This window comes from Pleurodeles waltl, chromosome 3_1, assembly GCF_031143425.1.
Source record: "Pleurodeles waltl isolate 20211129_DDA chromosome 3_1, aPleWal1.hap1.20221129, whole genome shotgun sequence".
Lineage (NCBI taxonomy): Eukaryota > Metazoa > Chordata > Amphibia > Caudata > Salamandridae > Pleurodeles > Pleurodeles waltl.
Genome location: NC_090440.1, coordinates 794,894,041 through 794,907,719, shown reverse-complemented (window position 1 = coordinate 794,907,719; position 13,679 = coordinate 794,894,041). Strand labels below are relative to the sequence as shown.

The 13,679-nt window shown below is 43.9% G+C and overlaps 1 protein-coding gene across 1 annotated transcript in view; it reads right to left on the bottom strand.

Moving 5' to 3' along the window:
- Positions 1 to 13,679, bottom strand: part of LOC138283541 (forkhead box protein M1-like) — a 135,795-nt gene that overhangs the window by 85,113 nt on the left and 37,003 nt on the right. The window contains exon 3 of the mRNA XM_069221481.1: positions 11,817 to 11,923. Coding sequence (XP_069077582.1) covers positions 11,817 to 11,923 — 107 coding nt within the window. The remainder of the gene's footprint in view (positions 1 to 11,816; positions 11,924 to 13,679) is intronic.

The following is a 13,679-nucleotide window of genomic DNA, read 5'->3' as shown; positions in this document are numbered from 1 at the left end:
CACTACAAAATGGACACCACACCAGTTTAGAAAACTAGGTAATATTTATCTAAATCAAAAAAGACCAAAATGACAAAAATCCCACATACACAAGTCAAGATCTGAATAAAAATTAAAAAAAAAGAGAGTCTTACTCGATAGAAAACAATGGAAACGTTACTACACAAAGTACCTGGTTTGCATCAAAAATAAAACTGGAAAAATCAGCGATGCGTTGATTCCTTACTCGCAAGTGAGGCCGGGCGTCATTTCTTCTACGGTCGGGTAGGCGATGTGTCGTTTTTCTCCCTCATAAGAGAGCGATGCGCCGATTTCCGGACGGGGAATCTCAAATCCGCGCAGGTTCATGATGACTTTGACGGCAAGGGACGACGTGTGAGAAATCGAGTCACACGTGTTAGAAAACTGCGCTGCCTGGGGTTTATATCGTTATCAGTAGCAGCAAGCGGGTGTTGCATTGTTCCTCCAGCCGCGGTGCGTCATTCTCCCAGCCACGATGCAGGTGGAGTGTGGATTTCAGCTGCGAAGCGGGTGGTGCGTTGTTTATCACCCACGTTGTAGATGGTGTATCAAAAATGTCCTGCACGGCGTTCTGTGCGTGGATTTCAGTTTTTGTTCTGCCAATTTCACCTTTCAAGGGCCCAGGGACTGGATAGGGCACCACTTGGCAGGGCAGGATTCTCAGGAGAGAGTCCAGGTGCTGGCAAAGGAAGTCCTTGGCCCTGAGTCTTCAAAACAGGAGGCAAGCTCAGTTCAAGCCCTAAAGATTCTTCTCAAGCAGGAATGCACAACAAAGTCCAGTCTTTGTCGCATTTCACAGGCAGAAGCAACAACTGCAGGATAGCCCACCAAAGCACAGTCACAGGCAGGGGGGGGCACTTCTCCTCAGCTCTTCTCCTTGGCAGAGATTCCTCTTGGTTCCACAAATGATCTAAAGTCTGGGGTTTTGGGTCCAGTACTTATACCCCTTTCTGCCTGCAAGCACAGCCCATTCAGGTGTAAGTGACCACTCCTCCCTCCACTCTAGCCCAGATGGCTCATCCAGCTATGCAGGCTACACCTCAGCACCCTTTGTGTCACTGTCTAGAGGAGATTCACAAACAGCCCTACTATCAGTCTGAACCAGACAGGGAATCCACAAACAGGCAGAGTCACAGAATGGTTTAAGCAAGAAAATGCCTACTTTCTAAAGTGGCATTTTCAAACTAACAATCCAAAAACGTCACTAAAAGATATATTTTTAAATTATGAGTTCAGAGACCCCAAACTCCAAATTTCTATTTGCTCTCAAAAGGAAACTGCACTTTAAGGATATTTAAAGGGAGCCTCCATGTTAACCTATGAGGGAGAAAGGTCTTGCAACAGTGAATACCGAATTTGGTAGTATTTCACTGTTAGGACATGTAAAAAACATTGGTACACGTCCCACCTTTAACATACACTGCACCCTGCCTATAGGGCTACCTAGGGCCTATCTTAGGGGTGCCTTACATGTATAAAAAGGGAAGGTTTAGGCCTGGCAAGTGGGTACACTGGCCAAGTTGAATTGTCAGTTTATAAATTGCACACACACACACACTGCAGTAGCAGGTCTGAGCCATGTTTACAGGGTTACTAATGTGGGTAGCACAACCAGTGCTGCAGGCCCACTAGTAGCATTTGATTTACAGGCCTTGGGCACCTTTAGTGCACTTTATTAGGGACTTACTTGTAAATCAAATATGCCAATCATGGAAAAGCCAACTACACATACACTGTACACAGGAGCACTTGCACTTTAGCACTGGTCAGCAGTGGTAAAGTGCCCAGAGTACCAAAAACAACAAAAACTGAGTCCAGCACGCAGTCAAAACATGGGAAGCAGAGGCAAAAATGACAAGGGAGACCACGCCAAGGATGCCAGGTTTAACAATAGCGTTCAACCTCATGACAGATTCAGGAGCCAAAATAACTATTCTTTCATGAAAGGCATTTGGAAAGGTGTAGAGGGAGTTGAAATTCATGGATATGGTGTCTATGTGGATGTCAGGCACAGGTAAACCTACTGAAGGCAATAAGTATATGTGAAAGAAAGGAAGGAGACAATATTTTAGGTCTACTCCACAAATGTCTATTTGATACTGTAGTTACACCAGGAAAAGCAGTCAGGTAACTGTAGAACAATCCAAGGATGCAGGTGTTAAATTGATGAATGGGAAAGATTATGGGGAAGAAGAACCATGCACTTTTGATTAAATGGCATTATTTATTTAATAAACATTGTAGAGGTAAACTGTGATGTGGTTGATGAGAAACTGAGGGAATTTAAGCAAGTGTAGCATATGAACAAATTAAAAGAAGAAGCTGTACCTGTGAAAGGTAATATATTTGCAGAATGTACAGTTTGTTAGAGAGGAGTTCAATCAATCACACAAAAGGTGGTAGAATGAATGCTATCAATTAGTCGAATCACTGGCATTCCGACCTACTGTCTGTCACCAACTGTGCCACTCTAAAGAAAGCCCTGACTTATGCAAATCAGTGCTGACCTTGCTCCTCATGGGAACAGTCCATCCCAAACTGTCAGGCATAGCTCCTTCCAGAAGGGAACACAAGCATGCCCAGACCAGTTTAGGCCCTGTTTGGCCTCATCGAATGTGGATTTTAGGCTCACTGCATTACTGGAACCAAGCTGCACCCGACTGAAGAGGCCCAACTAGGCCGAAACCGGAATTGAGTTGCTTGTGTTCTGAAACAGGACCTGACTTTGCAAATCAAGCTAAACTATACCAATTACAGGGATCGAGGCTGATCTGCATATGGCCGAATCTAATGTGAGGTGGAATAGCGGGCAAAAAAAACAATGGGTTATAACGCTACTCTAAATGGGTTGTTTCAGTTTAAGTAATTACCATTTGATCTGGCCTTCACAGCAGGTGTGTTTCAGGGTACCATGCTAAACGTTTTTAGAGACAAGTTGGGATTTTTGGTGTTTCAGGATGGCAAACTTTTTTTTTAAAGGGATATGGTTAAACATATTTTGAGAGCTGAATAAGCACTTGTTATCTTAAGAAAAAATGGTCTGTGGTTAAGGAAAGAGAAATGTATTTGGAGTTAAACAAGTTAGGTATCTGGAACAGATTATAATGCAGGGAGTAAGACTTTTGAAGGTTGAAAGAAGCAGAATAAGCTCCAGAATGGGAAAGCAGAGTATTACATAATTTTCTTAAGTGGGCAACACCATGCCTTATATAATACTCTCTTTCCTAAAACGTAACAAAAAATACATGTGTTTTGGCAGTTATATCATCCTTTTTTGTGTAGCACACATATCTCAGGATATCAGAGTGTGGTTTGCTTAAAATACCCATCAAATCATGGTCCATTATCATGAGGGCCACGGTGTGTTATGTTTTGCTTCGTTTACTACTATGTAGGGGAAACGGCCTTTAAAACGCGACCGGAGCCACACAGGCCGAACCACACAAATGCTTGGTTAAGGTACCATGCATTTGCGTGGTTCAGGCACACAGGAGGAACAGTCGGACAGGGTGGGGTAGGTTTTAGGGTTCAGGGCGGGGGCAGGGGTTCGGGGTAGTTTTAGGTTAGGGTTGGGTAGGTTTTAGGGTTCAGCGGGGGGTTGGGGTTCAGGGTAGTTTTGGGGACAGGGTAAGGCTTTAGGGTTTAGAGCAGGGGTCGGGGTAGTTTTTAGGACAGGATGGGGTAGTTTTTAGGACAGTGTAGGGTTTAGGGCTGGGGAAGGGGTTTGGGTAGTTTTATGAACAGGGTGGGGTAGGTTTTAGAGTTTAGGGTGGGGTGGGTGTCAGGGAAGCTTTTAGGACAGGCTGGGGGAGTTTTTAGGACAGGGTAGGTTTTAGAGCAGGGTGGGGGTCGGGTTGTTTTTTGGACAGGGCAGAGTAGGTTTTAGGGTAGGGTGGGGGGGTCGGGTCGTTTTTGGGACAGGGTGGGGTAGGTTTTAGGGTGGGGTGGGGGTCAGGGTAGTGTTTAGGACAGGGTGGGATAGGTTTTAGGGTTTAGGGCTGGGGCAGGGGGTCAGGGTAGTTTTTAGGACAGGGTAGGTTTTAGGATTTAGGGCAGGGTAGGGGTAGTTTTTAGGACAAGGCGGGTTAGGGTTCAGGGCTGGGAGTCGGGTCGTTTTTAAGACAGGGTGGGGTAGTTTTTAGGACAGGGCAGGCTTTAGGGTTTAGGGCAGGAGTGGGTAGTTTTTAGGATAGGGTAGCTTTTAGGGTGGGGTAGTTTTTAGGAGAGAGTAGGTTTTAGGGGTTAGGATGGTCAGGGTAGTTTTTAGGACAGTACGGGTAGGTTTTTGGTTTAAGGGGAGGGGGTCGGGGTAGTTTTGAGGACAGGATGGGGTAGTTTTTAGGACAGGGTAGGGCTTAGGGCAGGGGTGGGGGTTGGGGTATATTTTAGCTCAGGGTGGGGTAGGTTTTAGGACAGGGCATGTACCTTTTAGGATTTGGGGTGGGAGCAGGGGGTTGGGGTAGTTTTTAGGACCCAGCAGGGTAGGTTTTAGGGTTTAGTGCGGGGGTTTCAGGGTCGGTTTTAAGACAGGGTGGGGTAGTTTTTATGACAGAGTAGGGTTTAGGGTGGGGGTGAGGTGGTCGGGGAGTTGTATCACACAACCACGCATGGCGTTACCAAATATACTTTTACTAAGCATGCTTTTACAATGAAATTCGTTGCAAAGGCATGCATGGTAAAGGCATGCATGGTTAAGACACGGTCGTTGTTCTGACTGCGTTGTTAAGCCTTGCGTGGTTCTGCCATACATAGTTCTGTCATACAACCCTATGTAAGTCTTGTGTCCAGGCCCATTTTGCTGTTTTCATCAAAGTGTTAGGGTACCCTTAAAAGATTTCAATTCTAATAGCAGACTTATAGACGGCAGTTCATGTATCAGTGCACCTTAATAACAGATCCTTATTAATGGTGTCTTATTTAATAAACTGTAACACAATCTGAAGTGTGTAGCAAATTGCCTAGCTGGCAAAATAGTGCCATATAGTGAGGCTCTAAATTAAATATTAAAGTCTTTTGATTAATGTGTGTCAAACATCTCCATTTTATAGAAAGCCTTAAAGGTACTAGAGAATGAGCTCTTACAGCAACTGAAGTTAATAATTATTTTCTTACACATCTTTTATTTGATTTTAGCAACTATGCAATGCAATACACATCCATGACCTCATGCACCATTGGGTCAACCATGAATATGTAATAGATACACCACCACTAACCTTCACTTAAATTTATAATTTCTAACTCTATTATTAAAATTCCTTTTTCCCCTCATTCCCCTATACTCATCCTAGCCTCTTGTGCTGTATGGAAAGGCAGTAAAAGATTCTTCCATGGGTCTCATTTTTTTTCTCCAAATTTGCTAGTGCAACCCCTATTTTCTTTTGTCATCATTTTTGCCTCCACACACCAGTCTAAAGGCCTGAGTTGAAGTTTGGTGGACAGGGTACTTGATCGCAAATGCAGTGGAATATCTTGTTTGCCAAACTGACTCTCCCACCTACCCTATTTAGGGCTGGGAGGACCGCCACCTTTTCATCCATGGAGCCCTCTTTGGTTCCATCGGCAGAAAGCTTCCTCAGTGGGTCCGTCAAGAGAAAGACCTTACACCACCCACCATATTCAGGGTGGACAGTGTAATTTTTCTTCTCTGTCCATCAGTGGGAGGTAAAACCTGTGAGGGACAGAACAAAACAAATAATGACATTCAGATCGAGGGACAAACTCACTGGGTGGGGTCATACGTTTTTTTTTGTCTTGTAGTAACATACTTCTGGATGGGAACTTTAAAAAAAATTTTTTATAAACTTTGTAATAGGTTCATGGCCGGCCATTAGAGGAGATCGCCGCAGTCCAAGAAACTATTTGCAACTTGACAAGAACCGCCATAACGCCGGTTCTTGTGAAGGTACAAAGATTATCACTGGGATAAGGTGATCTATGAATTTTGTGGAAGGCAGTCCATCTGGGTGGCAGGTGATAGTCAGGCTAGCAGACAACATTTCCTCCACCACACTACTAGGCTGAGTACCATATGCCAAAGCTTAAATCTGCCTCTAAGACTTAATAGTTGCTGCCCATACACTGCACCAGTATTTTCATGTCACAATAATTAATGCCAAATTGACACAATTCATTGCTAGATCATTTCAGATCCCATATTGTATCGGCCAGAGGGGGACAATATCTTGGGCTTGTCCCTGGCCTTATGAAGCATGCCTACTACTCTATTCCAATAGTCCTGTATTGCTGGGCACAACCGATTAATGTGACAGAATGAGCAGAATGTATCAGCTCCGGCAGGAGAACAAAGTAACTGTTTGCAAATATTCAATGGCCAGTCTAGTCTACCACCTGGTAGACTTCGAAGTCTGCAGCAGTAGAAAGAAGCTTTATTATGCCAGTCTTCAAGTGCTCCAGGATGCTGTTCTACATTACCTCCCGTGTTTTCAGAGGAGCTGTTCCTGCAAAGTGAGATCATCACTATGGGCCTCATAATGAGTTTGGCGGGAGGCCGAGGCCGCCCGACAAACTCATACTGCCATCAGGCCGCTTTTGCCGCAGGACCATTGTGCGGAAACAGTCTTTCTTCTGAGGGCCTTAACATTGCAGCTGGCTCCTAATGGATCCGGCTGCAATGTGGTGGTGCAGCGGGTGCAGCAGCACCCGTTGTGCATTCCACTGCTCATAATTCAGGCAGTGGAATGAGTGACAAGGCTGTGCATTAGCAGTGCAGGGGCCTCCAGGGGCCACCCCATATCCCCCATTCCGCCAGCCTTTCCACGGCGGTGTAAACAGCCATGGAAAGGCTGGCAGATGGGGACTTGTAATCCCCAGGGCAGCGCTGCCCTGGGGGATTACCACCACGGGGACCGCCAGGTTGCAGGCTGGCGGCAGGTTGGCGGTGTTGGCGGTTGGACAGTGGCGGCTCTGCCAGGGTCATAATGTCACACTCGGACTGCCACTTTGGCGGCGGTCCGACCGCGACCGTGACCCTGGCAGTCTGGCCGCCAAGGTCATGATGAGGCCCTAAGTTTTGGCCAAAATGTAATAACTAAATTCCAGTTGTGTGCAAGAATACCAAGTGAGCTTGGTCCAATTACAGTAAGAGCATAGCTTTCACTACATGTATGAGTATACATAGAAGTAATACCAGAGTGGGCAGCTTAAGCTTCTTTGAAAAAGGTAATAGCTTAATGAGGATTACAAGGATAACTCCTCCACTTCCAAGAACATATCACTAAACCAGGCTTCTCAAACAATTAGTATGTGAGCTAATACTAGCTCTCCAGCTTTCTGTAAGTAGCTCTCTAGCCCAGTACACTAAAATAAACATTTTTGCATGGTTGAATTAATACTTGTATACCAAAATTGAAAAGCAAGCATACAAGACATGAATGTGTGTATTATCAGAACTCACATGTTCATGTTTGTAGAAAAATGGTTGCATTTCCAAAATATATTTGAAGCATTTGAGTGATAAATCTTATCGCATTGAGCGGCTTATTACTCATATTATTACCTTGGTGCCTGCCAGAGGTGTTGCAGCTGTGACTTTGTTTTACCCAAGTAACCGAAGAGTTTTAACATTACAACCGGCAACCCTGTCTGATGCACTGAGGTGAGCACTGCCGGTAATGGTGCATGGGAGGGCCACTAATGTAATCTTGTCTGATGCGGTTACCGTTGCAACTCTAATACTATTAGTAGCTGAAGGTGATTTTCATTGAGCATAAGCAACTATTATTACAGAAAAGTTTGGAAACCCCTGCTCTAGACCATCAGCATGTAAAATACAAAGTTACTGAACTATAACTTCTACCAAAGAACTCCTTTGCATTGCATGAAATCCACCTACCAGTAACAAAATGTGAGCCATCAATAAGCTTGGCAGGAGCAAGCTGAAAATTAGTTTGAGGTCTGCATGCCTCACTTTATATATTACGCAGAGCGAATTCAGGCTTGGACTAGGAGCCAGTACACAGCAAGATGTGCCTCAGAAACAAGATCACATTTTCCCAGACCATAAATCAGTGGGGCAGCCATATTGTGACACTGGAGATACAAGAGTCTGGAAGGCCCAAGTAGTTGGCACTGCAGCAGTCTAAACAATACAGTGTTAATGCACCCATCACCTAGCCATGAAATTCGAAAGAGAAAAAAGGAACAATGTTCCTCAGCATACAAAGAATGAACAGGCATGATGACCATACTTTATGGATCTGGTAATCAAAAGACAAGGGGGGTCATTACGACCCTGGCGGCCGGCGGTAAGCTCGCGGTAACACCGCCAACAGGCTGGAGGTGTTCCGCCAGCTATTATGACCGTGGCGCAATAGCCACGGCCATACCGCCGGCCCCTCCAACATACTGCCAGGCTTCCGCCTGGCGGTCATAATCCCCAGGGCAGCAGTGCAAGCACCGCTGCCCTGGGGATTATAAGTCCCCGACTGCCAGCCTGTCCGTGGCGGTAAACACCGCCATGGAAAGGCTGGCGGTAAGGGGACTTGGGGTGCCCCTGGGGGCCCTGCACTGCCCATGCACTTGGCATGGGCAGTGCAGGGGCCCCCAGGCATAGCCCCGTCACGCATTTTACTGCCCGAATTTCGGGCAGTGAAATGCGCGACGGGTGCTACTGCACCCGCTGCACATCAGCATTGCCGCCGGCTCTATTACGAGCCGGCTGCAATGTTGATGTGACTTTTCCACTAGGCAGCGGACGGTAACACTGTTACCGTCCGCTGGCCCAGCGGAAAAGTCATAATAGGGAGCCAGGAATACCACCGGCAATGGCGGTATTCTGGCTCCCGCAGCCTCGGCGGTCTTTTTGAAAGACCGCCGAGGTTGTAATGAGGCCCAAGGTGTTATCGATTGAAACACCAAGATTATTCACTTTGGGAGCAGGGAGAGGGTGAGTTCCTAGAAATGGTGGCCAATTCAGTGGTTCTCGTCCAACAAAAATGAATTCCGTTTGATTCCTATTCATTTTAAGATAGTTTTGGCCATTTTTCTGTCAACTGTCACTAAGCAGATCCTATGCGCAATGCCAATTTCGGATTGAAGAGGAGAGAAAGAGTGGAGTGTTAGCATATGAAAGTGCCTAACAACTGAAACTCCTAATACTCTTTTCTAAGGGCTACATATAGATGTTGAATAGGATAGGCAAGAGGGCTGACCTCTGAGGGACCCAACAACCGACAAGCTTTGGGGCTGAATGGCATAACACCACAACCTGAGAAGGGCCTTGCAAAAATGACTGGAATCATCCAGTAAAGCAGTTATTGGCTAAACAGTGCATTAGAATGTCACAGTTAACCAAATCAAAGGCTGCAGACATATATAATAGCAAAACTCCCACCCATGTCATATCCTCTCAGGACTTCTAGAGTTCATCTGGGCTGTTTCCATGCTATGCCCTGCTTGGCATCATGCCTGTGACCAATCAAGTGTAGCTGAGGGAACTAGATGTTGCACCAGACATTTTATTATATGTTATTCTATCAATTTCACGAAGGCATGAGGATGTGTGATGGGGAAATAGTTCTTCAACACAATCTGTTTTCTTTAGCAGGAGTGCTATCTTACTCACTTACAAAAATCTTGTACAACACATGCAATCTGAGAGTCAATGATAGCTTCGCACAAGAAGGTGCAAGGACGAGCATTAGGTTTTTCATAATGGAAACAAGACCAGGTCAAAAATGGTTCCAGAAGTGACCATGCTGAGAGCCACCTACACCTCCTCATATGTCATATGATGGAATGAAGGGAATAAAGAAATCTTGGGTACTTGGACAGCCAAAGCTACCATTGCAACATAGGTACTAGCGTAGTGGCGGGCCTTGATGTAGGTGTAGATGTCCACTATTCTTTCATAAAAAATGGAGTTAGCTCTTCACATAGGGAAGCCAAGGGTTTGATAGCAGGAGTACTGCACAGCGGCATCAGAAATGTCACATTGAATATTGTCTTGGTAGCGCTCACTGACAACGCCATTTCTGTGGTCTCTGGAGGCAGATTCGAAAGAGTCTGAGCTGCACTGAGTAATAATGGTGCTAACTCCTCTTGGCATGTCTTGCAGCTGAACGTATAGCTACCAGTATGGATACCAGTTCCAATATAAATCAGTAACTATGGTCCTGTCACTCCAAGAGGTCGTAGTGTGACTGGGATTGGGATGGCGTGTTTGAGAGGAAATATATGTCTCATATAGTCAATTCAACATATGATGAGCTCAGCCATGGTCGGCCCCTACTCTCATCACTCTTTTAAAAGTTTGCAGATCAATTAGGGTTCCTTCAGGATAGAAGGCCCTTCCTACCTTCTATTCGCTCAACAGGTATGAATGGAATTTACGTGGAACCATATGCCATAGCCTTAAAAGGAACAAAGTGATGGTGTGTTCATCCAAGTTGGAGGGCCACAAGAGTGGAGAATGCCTGTGAGTTGGCAAAGAAAATAAATTGAGCACATGCCCAACAACATGATTCCGTCGCTAGACTACTTGCCTCAAACCCAGAGGTTGATGCATAAGATAAACTTGTGAAATTTAGGAAATGTGTTACTACAGCATGTAAACTGAAGTTGCCTGGAATTATCAAATTGGAAGAATGAGTCAGGACTTCCTCTATCTCAGTAAAAGAGTCCAGCCATTTAGGAGGATGATAGGTCAAGAAAGTAGTTCAAGGTTAGGTTCAGAAGGTGGTGGATCTGAATACCCAGGTGTCTGAGAGTAAAGCTATAATATCCCCATACTATAACGGGTTAAGGATATGATTTAGAAAGTGGAAAAAAAAAAAAAATCAGCAAAACTTTCTGCCAGTTTGCCCACTCTGTCTTTCCTCATCATCCCCAGAACCATGGCGATGGCCAGAGAGAGTGCTGGAGTGTTTCACTCACTCAACCAGGTCCCTGTCACAAAGAACGGGTCAAGTTGCCGATTGTCAAGCAACTATGGCACTTTCCAACAGAGTTTCAAGACAGAGAAGGAATTTAGGGGACCACATCATAGTATATTTAATCTGTGACTGCCATGAGTTGAGTAGATTTTGGGTAGTTCCATCTTGACTTTGTGGTCGTGGGTTAACTTTTGTGGTGCACCCAGTACTGCTTGAAAATAACTCTGGTGTGTTGTTTGAGTGAATTCTTACCCTAGTCAAACCCAAATTCTATAGTCACTGCATCGTGTATCATCAAGGATACTATTGGGTCTTACGAACTGATGGATGATCTGGGTGACATACAATGTCCTTTAATGACATGCAGTCCCAGCAGAGTTTTACTCTGGACATTACTTAAGCACGCCTTTGCTCTAACAATAACTTGAAAACCGATACAAGGAGTTAAATTACATTGTTCCTTGTATCTTTTGCTTAGTGTTCAGTGTTGTATGGCAAATTGCAAGCATCAAATGTCTCTCTGTCTTTGAACATTTTTAATAACATGACATGTATGTATAGAAGATTCCGGAAGTGGCATAGTGAGGAGAATGAAAAGTGCCTGGTAAAGTTGAAAGCACACAGGTTGGATGGTGGAGACAAATTACAGGTTGAAATTCACAAGTCTGGTATCACAAGTTGGGAGGGAACATATAAATTACAGCCAGCTTCCTGCATGACCCAACAATATTTACAGTACAAACGTTCAGTCACAATACCTGTAAGCAATTGTCACCTTTTAGGAAAGACTTCTTGGTGCACCTACTCAAACTTAGGACAATCTGCAATGCTCATTTTCCAAAATGCCTCAGAAGGAAAAAATTGAGTCTCAAAAACATATGTAAGAAACTTCATTATTACCTTTGTCTCTGTGCAATTAATCTCTAACTGGGGAATCAAACCCTTGCAAGAAAGTTGACTTAGCCATTTGATATTTGTTAAGTATTCATCAAGCTCAGTTTTTCCACCTGAAACAAAAGAGAATATAAGAAGGAATGCTAGCTTCAGTTAAGATTTATCCAGTCCATTAGTAACCACGTTCACAATAAATACCAAGTAAGGCAATAATAGTTCAGAAAAATAAGCCCAAATCAAATACGTTCCTGGGTGTAAACTTCAATGCATACTTGAAGACGGTGCAATGTGTGAATGTCAGACCTTTGCAAGGTTTCAACTACTGGTATCCTTCTGGGAGTAAGAGCAAGGTACACAATTGGCACAGGTGGAAACAGCACATGTTCTTTCAGTGTATGGGCAAATACCGCCTGAGTTCAAGTCCCATTTAGATCATAAATTGGAGTGTTCACCTTAAAATTTCCCCATAGACATAATAATCATAACCTTAACAGTGAATTTCCACAATGCAGGTTCAAGACATAAACAGCATGCTTTTCAAATATACTGCTTGAGGTATATCACAGCATCATGTTTATTTTCTCATCTTTTGGTCCTATAAAGGTTCAATGGCACATTTAAGTCTTATTATTTCTTTTTCTTAGTCCCAGTTTTAGTCTTGTTAAGGGTTGCGGATGACCTCCACACCTACTGGCTTGGGCCAATAATCCAAATTTTAACTGTATGTTAAGATTAAAGAAAAACAAAGACATTTTAGAAAATTATCTCACTGTTGACATATTAACCTTATTGAAGCACAAAAACATACAAACCAAACATATATTTTTCTGTAGTATACCAATTATTCAAACTCTAATAAAACATTTAAGGATTGAAATAATTTTGGACAAGTTTCACTTCTTTCCTTCTTTGGGAAACTACTTTAGAAGCGTATTTCTCTCAGACTTTTTTTGCTGAGAGCAACTAGCTATCCAACTGATTCCATGGGGGATTCAGACCTCACAGGAGCAATAAGTGGGCAGTCCTTGCAGAGCTCAATGATCTATGGAAAGTAGTAGATGATGGTGCTACAGCCTTCAACATTGTTGTCCATGCCAGCTTGAATACTAGACTAACTGAAGTAGGTTTTTCATGCTAGGGCTTAAACCAGCTGAAATATTTTCTAATGTAGAGAAAGCAGCATCATCCATCAGCTCTGGCCATCGCGGCCTTAACTGTGGTGGCCCACATGGGTGGTTCTTTTTCCCTTCTTATTCAATATACGCTGCAGCCCATGTAAAAGTTACTCCATCTAGCAGGGGAGTGTCCTTAAATGATGCCAATGCACCAGCTAGTTTTCAGTCTTCATCATCCATTTAGGACAGAAGCCCAGCTCTCATAATCATCTTCTTTAATAAATGATCTCTCCTTTAGCTTTAGGTGAATGTTGACTACTTGTCTAAATCCCATTCCTACTAAAATGGAAGGGTTTAATCAGATAATCTGTAGTCTCCTGTCAAGGATCATCTTCCAATTCCAAAATAGGCAGTCTGAAATCTAAGAATCCAACAAATCTTAGAAATTCTAACTGCTATTGTGTCCAACACATGTTTATTGTAGCTCATAGCATTCAGTTTACATGGTAATACTGTTGTACAATCACACTTGGCCTACGGGTTGCCTATGCACTTGGTAGCCACACAGATGCTGCTAAACCATCTTCAAATGCCACCTATTACATGTCTCCTATCTGCACAATCATCTATCTAAACATTATTACATTTATTAGCTTTGCCATTGCCCCATTGGCTACCTATTAGGAATATAATCCCTTTTGAAGGCAATAAGCAATGGGAGACCACAGCACACAAAGGTACAACATAATCAAAT